Below are 14,363 nucleotides of genomic sequence, written 5' to 3'. Positions count from 1 at the left end.
GAAAATTTAATGTCTTGCTTGGGTACAGCAAGATTCTAATACCTCTTGGGGACACTGGAGAACTTTAAAAACTAAAGCAGTAGAAACAAAACAAAAACAAACGTGGAAGCAAGGTGACACACAAAGAAGCTCCGTGAGGCCTTGGCTTCAGATCACCTCAAAGGAACCACCTGGAAAGAAGAGAACAGACTGTCATGCCGGGGAAAAGCAGGCAGTGTCCAGCAGGTCTCAGTGTCATGACAGGGACTCCTTCCCAAGTCCACAAAATTCAAGCTTTTCTCAACTCTTATATTTTCAAAGTGAGCCAGGTTAAAGAAAATTGCTTTCTTTTTAAATACTCTATTTTGTAAATGTGAGCAAATGGCACATACTTACTCTTTCAGAACAACAGAGTATTTTTAGCAATGCATGCTGTCTTCTTTATCTTAGACCCTTCGAAGCAACCACACAGTAAGATGTTTGTGACAGGGTACTCTTACCTTAGAGGAATAATGGCTCCATTCAAAAACTAAGTCTCATATATATTTGGTTCGATTGAGGGCTTTTTCAGCCAGGTGACCACTTTCATCTGTGATCTTCTCCCAATCTGTCTGTCCGACCACAAAACCTATGGCCCTTTTCCTATCTGCGTCCTTCTTTTCTTCCAGGTCTGCCCATCTTACCTAAAGAGAACACAGCATTAGGCTGGGCTACCGAGAAAAAGATATGCAAAGGTCTCCCTCCCTCTCTGGGTAGTTGAAGGGGCAGAAAAAGAGATTTGAAACTAAAAGGGTAGAAACAGTAAAAATTAGCCCAAAAGAACCAGAGAAAGCCATATATCTTAAGTCACAGAGAGAACACTCTGGTCGGTCCCCTGTCCTAACCATGCTAGTACCCGATCAGTTCCGCTTCCCACTCAGCTCTGCCCTCTCCAGCTCCTTTGTCACTTTCTTTTAACTTACAGGTCTCATGTTGGTTTTGATTTTTTTAATTTTTTGGTGGTACTAGGGGTGGAACCCAGGGGCCCTCTGGGCTACACTCTCTATTTTATATTTTATTTGGAAACAGGGTCTCACTAAGTTGCTGAGAGCCTCACTAAATAGCTGACGCTGGCTTTGAACCTGTGCGATCCTCCTGTCTCAGCCTCACAAGCGCTGGGATTACAAGGGTGCACCACCACGCCCCGGCTCCTCATGTTGTTGGTGGGATTTTTTTTTTGTATGTGTGTGGTACTGGGGTTCCTGGAAACCCTTCTACCTCTGGGCTACACTCCCAGACCTACTTTATATTTTTTTATTTGGAAACAGTCTCTTAAGCCAGCACAGCTGGCTTCCAACCTGTGCGATCCTCCTGAGGATTACAAGCGTGCACCACCATGCCCGGCCTCATGTTGTTTTTTACCTGAAGTAAAGCACTAATCTCCACTTGGATCTTCCTGTCTCTACTCACACCCTCTGATCAATCCTAACCATAGTGATATTCCTAAAATATGTAGTCACGAATCTTACCTTCTTCAAACTTGTTCCCTACCTACAAGATAAAGTCCAAGCAAGAGGTCCCACTTGATCAGGCCCCTGGCTATTCTAGGGCACCTCTAGCCAGTACCAGAGAATTTTGTACAAACAGCACAGATTTGTTTCTAGCTATTAGAGCACATTAGACCATCTCATATCTCTGCAACCACATGTAGTCCTCCTGTAAAGTTATTTCCCCTAATCTGTCCACCTGGCATAACTCTAGTCATCCTTCCCTGCTTTGCACCACCAAAAAAAGAGGTTGGGTTGGCTGGGCATATAGTTTGGAGGTGGAATGTTGGTGGGTTCAATCCCCAGTACTAAAGAAAAAAAAAATAGAGGGGAGTGTAGCTCAGAGGTAGAATACCCCTGGGTTTAATCCCCAGTACTGAAAAACAAAAATAAAAACAACCTCTTAATTAGTAAGTTTACAAATATATACAGATAGGTTATATTCTGTAAAAGTTCAAAGGTTGACCCTATTGCTTGCAATGCACAATACCAAAGACTACAGAGACTGTATTTTACATACTGCTTGTGATTTATTTTCTATGCCAAAGAGATGGAACCAGGGCATCAAAATTCTATACACTGAACCGAGACGCACATCATTGCACTTAGGCACACTGAACTTGCATTTCACCATTTGCTGGACTGGTAATGAAATGACTATGCTTCTAAAAGAAACCATTTTTCTTTTTCTTTTTGAGGTACCAAGGATAGAACTCAGGAGCATTCTACCTCTGAGCTATATACCCCCAGCCCTATTTTTTATTCTTTATTTTGAAACAGGGTCTCACTGAATTGCAAAAGGGCCTCACTAAGTAGCTGAGGCTGTCTGAACTGCAATCCTCCTATCTCAGCCTCCCAAATGTTGTGATTACAAGTGTGTGCCACCCACCAGGCTTAAAAGCAACCATTTAATAAAAGGAAGATATGCAGTGACAGTGCTGGTAGAAAGATTGATAGGTAATACCTGACTCTTCTTTCCTTCTTTCTTTTTTGCTACACTGAGAATGGAACCTAGGGGCATTCTACCCTCGAGTGACATCCCCAGCCCTATTTTTTATTCTTTATTTTGAAACCGGGTCTCAGTGAGTGCAAAGGGCCTCACTAAGTAGCTGAGGCTGTCCATGAACTAAGATCCTCCTGTCTCAGCCTCCCAAATGCTGGAATTATAAGCCTGTGCCACCATGCCTGGCTCACCTGACTCTTTGTTTTTCTCTTTTTGGTGGTACTGGGGTTCCTGTAAACCCTTCTACCTCCGGGCTACACTCCCAGACCTATTGAGAGGGCCTCGCTTAATAGCTGAGGCTGTCCACGAACTGCGATCCTCTGGTCTCAGCCTCCTGAATGCTGGGATTACAAGCGTGCGCCACCACGCCCGGCTTTATATTTTTATTTGGAAACAGGGTCTCTTAAGCCAGCACGGCTGTCTTTGAACCTGTGTGATCCTCCTGTCTCCGCCTCCCAAGTGCGGGGATTACAAGCAGTGCCACCACACCTGGCTTAAAGTAGATTTTTTAGCCGGGCGTGGTGGCGCACACTTGTAATCCCCGCGCTTGGGAGGCAGAGACAGGAGGATCGCGCAGGTTCGAAGCCAGCCGCGCGCGCTGGCTTAGGAGACCCTGTTTTCAAATAAAAATGTAAAGATAGGTCTGGGAGTGTAGCCCGGAGATAGAAGGGCTTCCAGGAACCCCAGTACCAAAAAAAAAAAAGGTAGATTTTTTAGTGGGTAAAAAACCTGTAGCTCGCCGGATGTGGTGGCGCACGCTTGTAATCCCGGCATTTGGGAGGTGGAGACCAGAGGATCATGGTTTGCAGACAGCCTCAGCTCCTTAGAGAAGCCCTTTGCGACTGACCCTGTTTCAAAATATAAAAAGACTAAAAAATAGGGCCGGGGGTGTAGCTCGGAGGTACAATGCCCCTGGGTTCCATCCCCGGTACTGCAAAAGAAACAAACAACAACCCACTACCACCACCAACAAAATCTACAGCTCAATATCCTTCATGGGCTTTAGTAAGAAGCCTAATAATGTGGCTCTATGTATACAAAGATCTCTGGGTATTCTACACTTCAAAAAGTATTTGTTTTTGCCGGGCGTGGTGGCGCACGCTTGTAATCCCCGCGCTTGGGAGGCAGAGACAGGAGGATCGCGCAGGTTCGAAGCCAGCCGCGCGCGCTGGCTTAGGAGACCCTGTTTCCAAATAAAAATGTAAAAATAGGTCTGGGAGTGTAGTCCGGAGATAGAAGGGCTTCCAGGAACCCCAGTACCACCAAAAAAAAAAAAAAAAAAAAAAAAGTATTTGTTTGATGAATTCATACAGAATCTTAGTACCACCTGGGATCAAAGATACACATTTTATTGAAAATTGACTGTGTTAAGTGGCATGAAGGATGGATAATTACCAGTGAACAAAGAAAAGGTAGATAAAATAAGTTGGGTGTGGCAGCACAAGGCTTAATCCTAGTACTTGGGAGGCAAGACAGGAAGATGGCAGGTTTAAAAACACCTCAGTTGAGCAGGGCGTGGTGGCGCATGCTTGTAATCCCAGCATTTGGGGGGCTGAGACCGGAGGATCACGGTTCGCCGACAGCCTCAGCTACTTAGTAAGGCTCTTTGCAACTCGGTGAGACCCAATTTCAAAACAAAGAATATATTAAAAAATAGGGCAGTAGGTGTAGCTTGGAGGTTGAATGCCCCTGGGTTCCATTCCCAGAGCCGCAAAAAAAAATAAAAATAAAAATAAAAATACCTCAGCAACCTAGTGAGACCCTGTGGAGTACCTCGGAGGTGAAATGCCCCTGGGCTCGACCTCCAGTAACACAAAATAAATAAAAAAATAAAAATCTAGATAAAATGAAGAATATGAGAAGAAAATTTATGTAGTTACGTGTGTGTGTGTGTGTGTGTGTGTGTGTGTGTGTGTGTGTGTGTGTATTTGGTGGTACTAGGGTTCCTGGAAGTCCTTCTACCTCCGGGCTACACTCCAAGACCTATTTTATACTTTTTTATTTTTGGAAACAGGGTCTCTTAAGCCAGAGCACTGGCTTCGAACCTGCACGATCCTCCTGTCTCTGCCTCCCAAGCGTGGGGATTACAAGCGTGCGCCACCACGTCCGTCATGTAGTTACTTTTTAAATTAATATTATAATGTAGTATAAATGGTTAAATTTTTTTTTTTTTTTTTAATACTGGGGCATTTCTACCTCTGGGCTAACTCCCAGCCCTATTTTTATTCTTTATTTTGAAGCAGGGTCTCACTTAAGTTGCAGAGAGCTTTACCACCTCAATCCTCCTATCTCAAACTCCCAAATACTGGGATTACAAGTGTGTGCCACCATGCCTGGCTCAAGAAATAAGATTTTTAAAGATGGAATTAAAATATATTGGAAACTACCATATTTTATTCACATTTCTGCTACATATTGATGCTATATTAAAATTTATCATTGGACTCTTCCACCAAAGGTCAGCCCCTTACCAGGACTCATTTATGACCTTATACATAGTTATTCAACTTGTAGAATGAATAATTATCAAAACACTAAAAATAAAAGTAGCAGAGTAATAATTTCCAGCCAGAATTGGGTTCTTTTTCTTTTTATTGGTTTTTTTTTTTTTTTTTTGGGTAGTATTGAGGATTAAACCCAGAGGCATTCTACCTCTGAGCTACACACCCAGCCCAAATTTTATTTCTTATCTGGAAAAAGGGTCTTGCTAGGTTGATGAAAGTCTCGTTACTTGCTGAGGCTGTACTCAAACTTCAATCCTCCTGTTTCAGTCTCCCATCCAAGTACTGGGATTACAAGTGTGTGTCACCATGCCTGGCTGATTTTTACTGTGTTTTGAGATGGGGTTTTGCAATGTTGCTAAAGATAGACTTAAAACTCATGATCCTTCTGTCTTGGCCTCCCAAGTAGCTGGATTAATAGACATGTGCTATCATACTCAGCCAGAAATGGCTTTTTGACAGTCAGTGTCCCTCCTAATTTTCCTGAAGGTACTTTGAGATTTACAACACATTTGTTGTCATGCCCCCCCACTACACTGTAAAAATTTTTTGTTATAATACAGAAAAATCATGATTAACACTTAAAGGCTTGAGGTACGTATATTTCATCTATTACTATTTTAAAAACATAAAAATATGCAATTTGCATTTAGCAAACATGAAAAATGTTCATCTTCCATGGAATCATCTATGGAAAATTAAAGTCTACACAAGCTGCAATTTCATACCCAACTAAGCGAGTGAAACTTTTTAAAATAAATTTTATTTTTATTTTTTGGTGGTACTGGGGTTCCTGGAAGCCCTTCTACCTCTGGGCTACACTCCCAGACCTATTTTTTATACTTTTTTATTTTTGGAAACAGGGTCTCTTAAGCCAGCACGGCTGTCTTTGAACCTGTGTGATCCTCCTGTCTCCACCTCCCAAGCGCGGGGATTACAAGCGTGCTCCACCACGCCCGGCAAAATTTATTCATTTAGATAAACTAACTTCCTTCCTTCCTTCCTTATTTAATTTAATTTTTTTGCAGTACTGGGGATGGAACCCAGGGGCATTCTACCTCTGAGCCACACCCCTAGCCCTATTTTTTTTATTCTTCATTTTGAAACAGTCTCACTGAGTTGAAAAGGGCCTCACTAAGCCTCACATTATCCTCCTGTCTCATTCTCCCAAATGCTGGGATTACAAGTGTGTGCCACCATGCTCAGCTCCCATTTAGGTAAATTTTTACTATGAGTCATTCATGGTAGTGTAATCCATGAATGGATTGTAATCCCAGTTCCTGAGAAGCTGAGACAGGAGGATCACAGGTTCATGGCCAGCCTCGAAACTTATTGAGGTCCTCTGCAACTTAGTAAGACCCTGTTTCAAAATAAAAAGTAAAACAGGGCTGGGGTGTAGCCTGGAAGTAAAATGCCCCTGGGTTCAATACCCAGTGCCACCAAAAATAAATAAATAAATAAAATATAATATGATCAACTTTACAGAAGTGTGTGTGTGTGTGTGTGTGTGTGTGTGTGTGCGCGCGCGCGCGCGCGCCAGCGCGCGCGCGTGCATGTATGCATATGGAACCCAGGAACATTTTAACTCTGATCTACACCTCCAGTCCTATTTTATTTTTCTATTTTGAAACAGGGTCGCACTAAGTTGTGGAAGGCCTCAGTGATTTGCTGAGGTGGCAATAAGGCCAGCAATCCCTTGTCTCAGCCTCCCAAGTAACTGGGATGACAAACGCTGGCCACCACACCTAGCTCAGAACCACCTTTTTGTTATAGTGGATGTTAATCCTAGGAAGCAGCTGGTATTTGTAAAAAGCTAAATTATAGAAACCAGTAGACCCCAAGAAGGGAATGAATAATGAATCCTTTGTTCTTTGTTCCCACTGATCTCCTTGGGCTCTATTGTTGATTTTGGAAAGTAGTTTGAGAGTTAAAAAAAAAATTTAAAAATCGGAAAATGGGGGCGGGGGGGCACCAAATATAGTTTGAATGTATACCATTTATGTTCAATAAAAAATTTGTTTAAAAAAATAAATAAAAAGCCGGGCGTGGTGGCGCACGCTTGTAATCCCAGCATTTGGGAGGCTGAGACTGGAAGATAGCGGTTCGCGGACAGCCTCAGCTACTTAGTGAGGCCCTCTGCAACTTAGTGAGACCCTGTTTCAAAATAAAGAATAAAAAAATTGGGCAGGGGGTGTAACTCAGAGGTCAAATGCCCCTGGGTTCCATCTCCAGACCCGCAAAATAAATAAATAAAAAAATAATAAAAAAATAAATAGTTGATATTTCCCCAAGGGGGGGAAAAAAAAGAAAAAAAAATCAAGAAATGAGGCAGAATCAGGTGGCACACACTTGTAATTCCAGTACTTCCAAGGCTGAGACAAGAGGATTGCAGGTTCACAGCCAGCTTCAACAACTTAGTGAGGTCCTCTGCAACTCAGTGAGAACATGCTTTAAAATAGGGATGAAGGTGTATCTCAGAGGTAGAATGCCTCTTGGTTCAATCCTCAGTATAAAGGAAGGAAGGAAGGAAGGAAGGAAGGAAGGAAGGAAGGAAGGAGAGGCAGGCGAGGAGAGTTAAAGAGGACCCTTGAAGAAGTAGGATGTGTACCCCTCATGTTTCTTTGACCATCCAGGTGAGCCACATGGACTCATATATACTCCTTACTAAAAGCAGGAACATTAACTGAGTAAAAAATAGAGAAAACTTTTTTTTTGGTAGTACCAGGGATGGAACCCAGGGGCATTTACCTCTGAGCTATAGCCCCAGCCCTGTTTTTTGAAACAGGGTCTCATTGAGTTGCAAAGGGCCTCACTAAGAAGCTGAGGCTGCCTGTGAACCTGGATCTTCCTGTCCCAGCCTCCCAAATGCTGGGATTACAAGTGTGCACCACCACACCCGGTTTACAATCCAATCTTTTCTTCCTTCCTTCCTTTTCTTTTCCTTCCTTCCTTCCTTTCTTTCTTTCCTTTTCTTTTTCTTTTCTTTTTTTTTTTTTTTTTGGTACTGGGGATGGAACCTAGGGGCCTTCTACCTCGGGGATGCACTCCTAGACCTATTTTTTATATTTTATCTGGAAACAGGGTCTAAGTTGCTGAGAGCTTCACTATGTAGCTGAGGCTGGCTTGGAACCTGCACAATCTTCCTGTTTCAGCCTCTTAAATACTGGGATTACAAGCATGTGCCACTACACCTGGTTTATAATCTCATTTCTTTTCTTTTTGGTACTGGGGATGGAACCCAGGGGCCTTCTACCTCTGGGCTATACTCCTGGACCTATTTTTTATATTTTATCTGGAAACAGGGTCTCACTAAGTAACTTAGGCTGTCCACAAACAGCGATCCTTCAGTCTCAGCCTCCCGAATATTAGGATTACAAGCGTGCGCCACCACGCCCGGCTAAAGAAATTTTAAATGAGATTTTTTCCCCCTATCTATTGGACTTTTAAAATATTTGATAATAATCCCAGTACTTGGGAGGCTGAGATAAAAGGATCCCAGGTTCAAGGCCAGCCTCAGCTACTTAGTGAAGCCCTCTGCAACTTAGTGAGACCCTGTTTCAAAATACAGAATAAAAAATATAGCTGAGGGTGTAGCTCAGTGGTAGAATGCCCCTGGGTTCAATTCCCAATATCGGGGGAAAAAAAAAAAGACAAAAAAAGTTTGATAATAGCACTGTGGGAATTAGTGTGGGGGAAAAAAAGCATTTACTTACATGTGGGTAAGTAAGTAGCTGTACTCTTTTTGGTAAATAATTTTATAATAATATCTGACAGAATAATAAATCATATTCCATAACCTTGCAGCTATAATATTTGCACAGACACCTTAGACATAGGCACTGTGACTTTCACCACAGGAAATCACTGTATTAACAAAGTGGAAATAGCATAGGCATCTATCAGTAAGGGAATAGGTAAATAATGAATAGTAAAGCTTGCCTCAAATTTCTGGGCTCAAGTGATTATCCTGCCTCAGCCTTCCATGTAGTTACATGCTACCCCATTTGGCCTTCATGTAAATTTCTAACTTCACTGGTACTTCACTAAAGCTTACAACTCCTCCAGATGTCTCTCTCTTGATAAATGATACCACATTCATAAACTGTTCATCACCAGAACCCCTAGGAGTCACACTTAATTCCATCTACCATTGGATACTCCATATACACGAGTCCCAGATTCTCAGCACCCCACTCTGTACCTGACTTTTACCCCATGACAAAATGATACAAATGATTATCACTAATTCCTTTAAAGTTGACCACACACTAACCATGTGAGGTTCTTTCTTCCTTTTTTTTTTTTTTTTTTTTTGGTGGTACTGGGGTTCCTGGAAGCCCTACCACCTCCGGGCTACACTCCCAGACCTATCTTTACATTTTTATTTGGAAACAGGGTCTCCTAAACCAGCGCGCGCGGCTGGCTCTGAACCTGCGCGATCCTCCTGTCTCTGCCTCCCAAGCGCGGGGATTACAAGCGTGCGCCACCACGCCCGGCCTTTCTTCCATGTTTTAAATTACTTGTACGTTTTCATCTCAACTTTATAAGGTTTGAGTCCTTTTTTGAATATGTAATATGATGTAGTATAAACTAAATTGGTCTTAAAACTTAGCATTCATATAACTATTTTCCTATAGACCTTTCTATACCCAGATGCTTTATTGGGCCCTTTATCTGTTGGTAATTCTCTTACCCTCTTCTTCCCAGGCTCAGAAGCACGAGTTTCATAGTCATCGGGAAGCTGAAGATAATCCTCCATTCTGCTGGCAATCGCCTCCCAGTCACGTTTCCTTTTAGTGCCAGTCCTCAAGCCATCCAACTTGTCTGAAGGACAAACACAGAGCCAGAGCATTAAAGAAGAGTGTGTATTTGCACACAACACACAAACAAAGGAGAAGAGGTCTGGATACTTTCAGAGGGCACATCCACATTTCTGAGTGCAGCATCACTTGCAGATCCACACTATCATCGTGGCTGAGTTCTGTGTAACTTCCACGGTCTGTCTGGTGCGTGTACGGGAGCTATTGCATTACAATGTTGGTTTAAATAATAAATATAGGCAAAGCTAGGAAAGGCACTTGTCTTCTCGTCTGCTGATCTACTACCCTCCCCAAAATCACATTTTAGCTCTCATGTATGAAGGAAAATGAAAAGTTGGGTTTTCTAAAGACAATTACTCCCATTCTTCTTTTTTTTTAAACACAATTATCAACACTACTCATTTGATCTGCAATAATGTGTGATACTGTCATATGAAAAGCAGGTACTACCAAGAACTCAATGAGCCGAGCTAATATTTAAGATTTCAGATTCTTAGGGTTTTGACGGCTGTGAGAGTATTAACCACGAGTTAATGTTTATGAATAAGATGACTGTATGAGACTGTCACTTTCTTAGGATATACCATCAAGCGCTGTTCACCACTCTGAGGTTAAATGTTAGTTAAATGTAACCAGATCTGATATTTCTGAACACTGAATTTGAGAGGGCGAGGCTTCCCAAGAGCTCACAACTATAATCAATTAAATGAACAGGGATTCCACATTCAGAAGTTATGAGATATGAGGTTAGGTTATTAAGGAAGAACACACAATGGACATGTACTGTGTCTTCTTTATTGGTTGTTAATATTGACTTTGAATACTACATGTGGAATATTATAACTTATACACATTTTTAGCTACAATGAAGCACTAAATTTTTGAATCATCTAAAGTTATATAAACACACTATTATTAAAGCAGGCCAATAACAAAAAGGCAAAGAATTTCAGAAACACAGTAACCATGCTTCACTGAACTCCTTAAAGGATGCAGAGTGTATATAGTAGAAATCTTTAAGGCACCAAGCTGGAGAAAACTTGATATGAAAAGAAATGTGCAATGGAAGCAGAGGCAAGACAGAGGGTGCTTTCGAATATACAAACCCCCACACACAACTGTACAAGCTTAAAACCAGAGCAATCTTGAGTAATTAGCAAAGCTTTTAGTTCTAAGACCCCCCCACAAAAGCAATTTTCACTGAAAACTCAATAAGGCAAATGACAATACTTTACAAACTCAAGAAAAATTTATCATCTTGCTTTGGCAAAATTTTCACATGAATGATTCTGTAGAACCAGGCTTTCATTTCCTCTGTAAATCAGACGCTGTACCAAATGGCTCTATCTCCAAGCCATATTTTATACATGGTCTTAAAGAAGTGACCCTTTGATTCCACAGGGACACAGGATACAATATTAGAAAACCAATGAGGTCCTATAGCCATAAAACTAATCAGTTCAACAGTGTACAGTTGTTACCAGAAGAATAGGAAGCTCCAGCATGCGTATTCAATAAACCTCAATGGATTTTGAAACTTAATAGAATCAACATTGACATTAACATACTTCAAAAGAAAAAATTCACATTTCAATTCCAAGGATAGAGAATGGTGAGGCAGCAATGCAGAAGGGCAGTGAAAACTGCGAAAATTTCTCCTCGTACACTGGGTACACGACAGGAGTTACTGACCATGTGTTCTATGTTTGTAACATGGAAGTCCAGAAAGTAGGCATTCCTAGTCTGAACATCCTTGTTTAAAATGTTTAATCTGAAATTTATTGCGCAAACATGTTTAAAGTTTCCTTCTTGGAGATGAAGAAAGGCTCACACCTCTTCCACATGGCACACTGGAAATCCAACCACACAGATGGATGATAATAAGGCAAGGGAAGAGAAATCTGGGGTCTTAATTATAGAAGAAAGTTTGGTGTTCAATACACTCACACTAACAATTTTCAGAGGTCTGAGTTTTAAAAGACAGTTTTAAGATGAAGATGAAGTTTTAAGTCCAACTTGGCAAGTCTCAGAATTTTAACACATCTTTGAAACAGTATATATGATCACAGTTTAACAGAAAAACTCTTTAGATACGTCTATGTTTCTCCTATATGCAAATGGCATTTCTGAAAACCTGATCAAGGTGAACATACAAGGGCTATGTGTCTATGCAAATAATTACATTCCAATGGTGAAGAGATGAGTCTGCTGTGCAGAAGGCCCACACACAACTCCTAAGTACACACAAATGATACCAAGATGAGAAAAGCAAAAGCACTTTATATGGAGAAATCCAAGGAAGAAAATATTCAAACATTCTAGTTCTTACAATCTGAGAAACTAGAATCCCATCACTGGAATGTCACCTTGCATTAGGCTACCCATGGCCCAGTGGGGAGGAGCATCCAGGTGTCACTACAGCGGGCCAGAGGCAGCCTTCAACATGACAACCCCATGACACCCATGTCAGATGTAGCTCAGGCCTGTTCTAAACTGTCTTAAAGTGATTTTCAGTTGAACACTATGTCATAGGCTGAACTGTATATTGAGCACAGATCAAGAATCTGCAATCAGATCTAACCAGACGCTTGAAAGATTATAGGTTAAGTCTCTTAATGGCACACTCATTTGTGATTCAAAATTCCTCAGTTCCAGATTCACCTATTCTTTTGGCTCAATGTGTGACACTAATAAAGTTTAGTATGTCTCCACTCAGCATTATCATATTACCAAGAGTAACTTAAGAATGTTGGCAGAGTACTTAGAAAAATATATTGTACCTGTTAAACATACTGCTTTGTTATGATAAGGAAGGCAACAGAAACAGGTTCAACCTCAGATGAAGATCCTCAGGAATTGGATGAGAAACTTCTTCTCAATTGGTTCAATGGACCAATATCAAAGAAGCAAGCCCTTTCAAGAGAGCATACACGTTGCCTTCCTCCACAGGACATTAGCATCAAGATAATACAGCAGTGCAAGAGGCAACTCCTTAAATAAAACATGATTGTCACTTCTATTAAAAGCAAGCCAAACAACCAACTGTAAACATGTTACAATTTATTTTCTGTATTCACTATCAGATTTTCACTGTCTTTAATTGAAATCCACTCTGCAATTCATTTTTCCCCCCCTTTTGTATTGAGAATTGAAGCTAGGGTATTCTACCTCTGAGCCACACCCCCAGCCCTCTTTATTTTTTATTTTGAAACAAGGTTTTGCTAAGTTGCTGAGGGCCTCACTAGGTTACTGAGGCCAACATCAAACCTGCAACCCTTCTATCTTAGTCCCTCCCAAGTACTGGGATTACATGTGTGTGCCACCATGCCTGGCTTATATTATCTTTATCTATGTAAGATATACTTTCTGAGAGACAAATGGTACACAAGCCAGATAGTCCCATAAACTAATACCAATATTAATATCATATTTTCTTGAAAAAAAAAAACATAAGTAAATTCCATTTTCTTTTCTCCTTAAAAATTCGAAAGGAGCCGGGCGTGGTGGCGCACGCTTGTAATCCCCGCGCTTGGGAGGTGGAGACAGGAGGATTGTGCAGGTTCGAAGCCAGCCGTGCTGGCGTAAGAGACCCTGTTTCAAAAATATAAATAGGTCCGGAGGTAGAAGGGCTTCCAGAAACCCCAGTACCACCAAAAAAAAAAAAAAAAAAAAAAAAAAAAAATCGAAAGGAAAGTAGAAAATGGTCTGACTCCAGTTTAAAAGAGCATTATTCAGATCATATATTACATAATACCTCTGAAGAATATTTGCTTGGCTAAAGTATTTATTACTTTTACAACTGCCTTGTTTATTTCTACTTATGGTCTCTCTTTGCCCCCAAACATAATCTCTATTTAGAGGATGAGAAGAAATGACTTTAGAGTCTTACAGGTTATTTAAGAAGTACAGAACTTCAGAGTTAATGTCAAAATAAGTAGAACTAAAGCATTATTATTTTAAAAAGTAATTGTGACTATTACTCTCCTACATATTTAATATAATTTAAACACATAAATGCTTCAGGTCTAAGAAAGTAGGGAGCTAGTGATTTCTCATAAAGGGGAAGATCATAGTAGAAGTAGTAGAAAAAGAATGTCAATAAATCACATATAATTTTCACTTGGTATACACTAAAAAAAAAGTTTATAGTCTTTACAACAAAGAACCTATCCCAATAATAAAAGTAATATTATAGTTTGCTTAACCATATTTTTGTATAGAACCTGGTCAACATCAACTACTAGCATAAGCAGTAGGGCAAAATGAAAGGTGTAGCCTATGCAACTATGTGTAAAACATCCTCCCCTTTGGTGTCAGAAATATACAATGTGTCCTAAAGAATAAAGCAGACAAAAGACTAAATTTGTTCTATGAAATAAGATGGTTTCTTCAGCCCTGGACTAACAGCATAATACCAAGAGGAGAAATACAGAGGTTGACAGTCATGCTTCATACATCAGTAAGGCCTTTGTATATCAAAAGGTCCCTAGTACCTTCTCTTAGATTTTTATTGATACATGTTAATCAGTATGTT

At 40.7% G+C, this 14,363-nt stretch overlaps 1 protein-coding gene across 2 annotated transcripts in view; it reads right to left on the bottom strand.

Annotated features, from left to right (window-relative positions):
- Window positions 1–515: 515 nt before the first annotated feature.
- YLPM1 (YLP motif containing 1) overlaps window positions 516–14,363 on the bottom strand; it is a gene marked incomplete at both ends in the record, with an annotated part of 90,022 nt that continues 76,174 nt past the window's right edge. For both annotated transcript variants that reach the window (XM_080707427.1, XM_080707428.1), the window contains 2 exons: window positions 516–662; window positions 9,703–9,833. In XM_080707427.1, the coding sequence (XP_080563553.1) occupies window positions 516–662; window positions 9,703–9,833 (278 nt within the window). The remainder of the gene's footprint in view (window positions 663–9,702; window positions 9,834–14,363) is intronic.

Source organism: Muscardinus avellanarius (assembly GCF_963383645.1).
Source record: "Muscardinus avellanarius genome assembly, chromosome: 12".
In the NCBI taxonomy this organism is placed as follows: domain Eukaryota; kingdom Metazoa; phylum Chordata; class Mammalia; order Rodentia; family Gliridae; genus Muscardinus; species Muscardinus avellanarius.
Note: the sequence above shows the minus strand (reverse complement) of the source record. Positions and strands in the feature narration are given on the sequence as shown.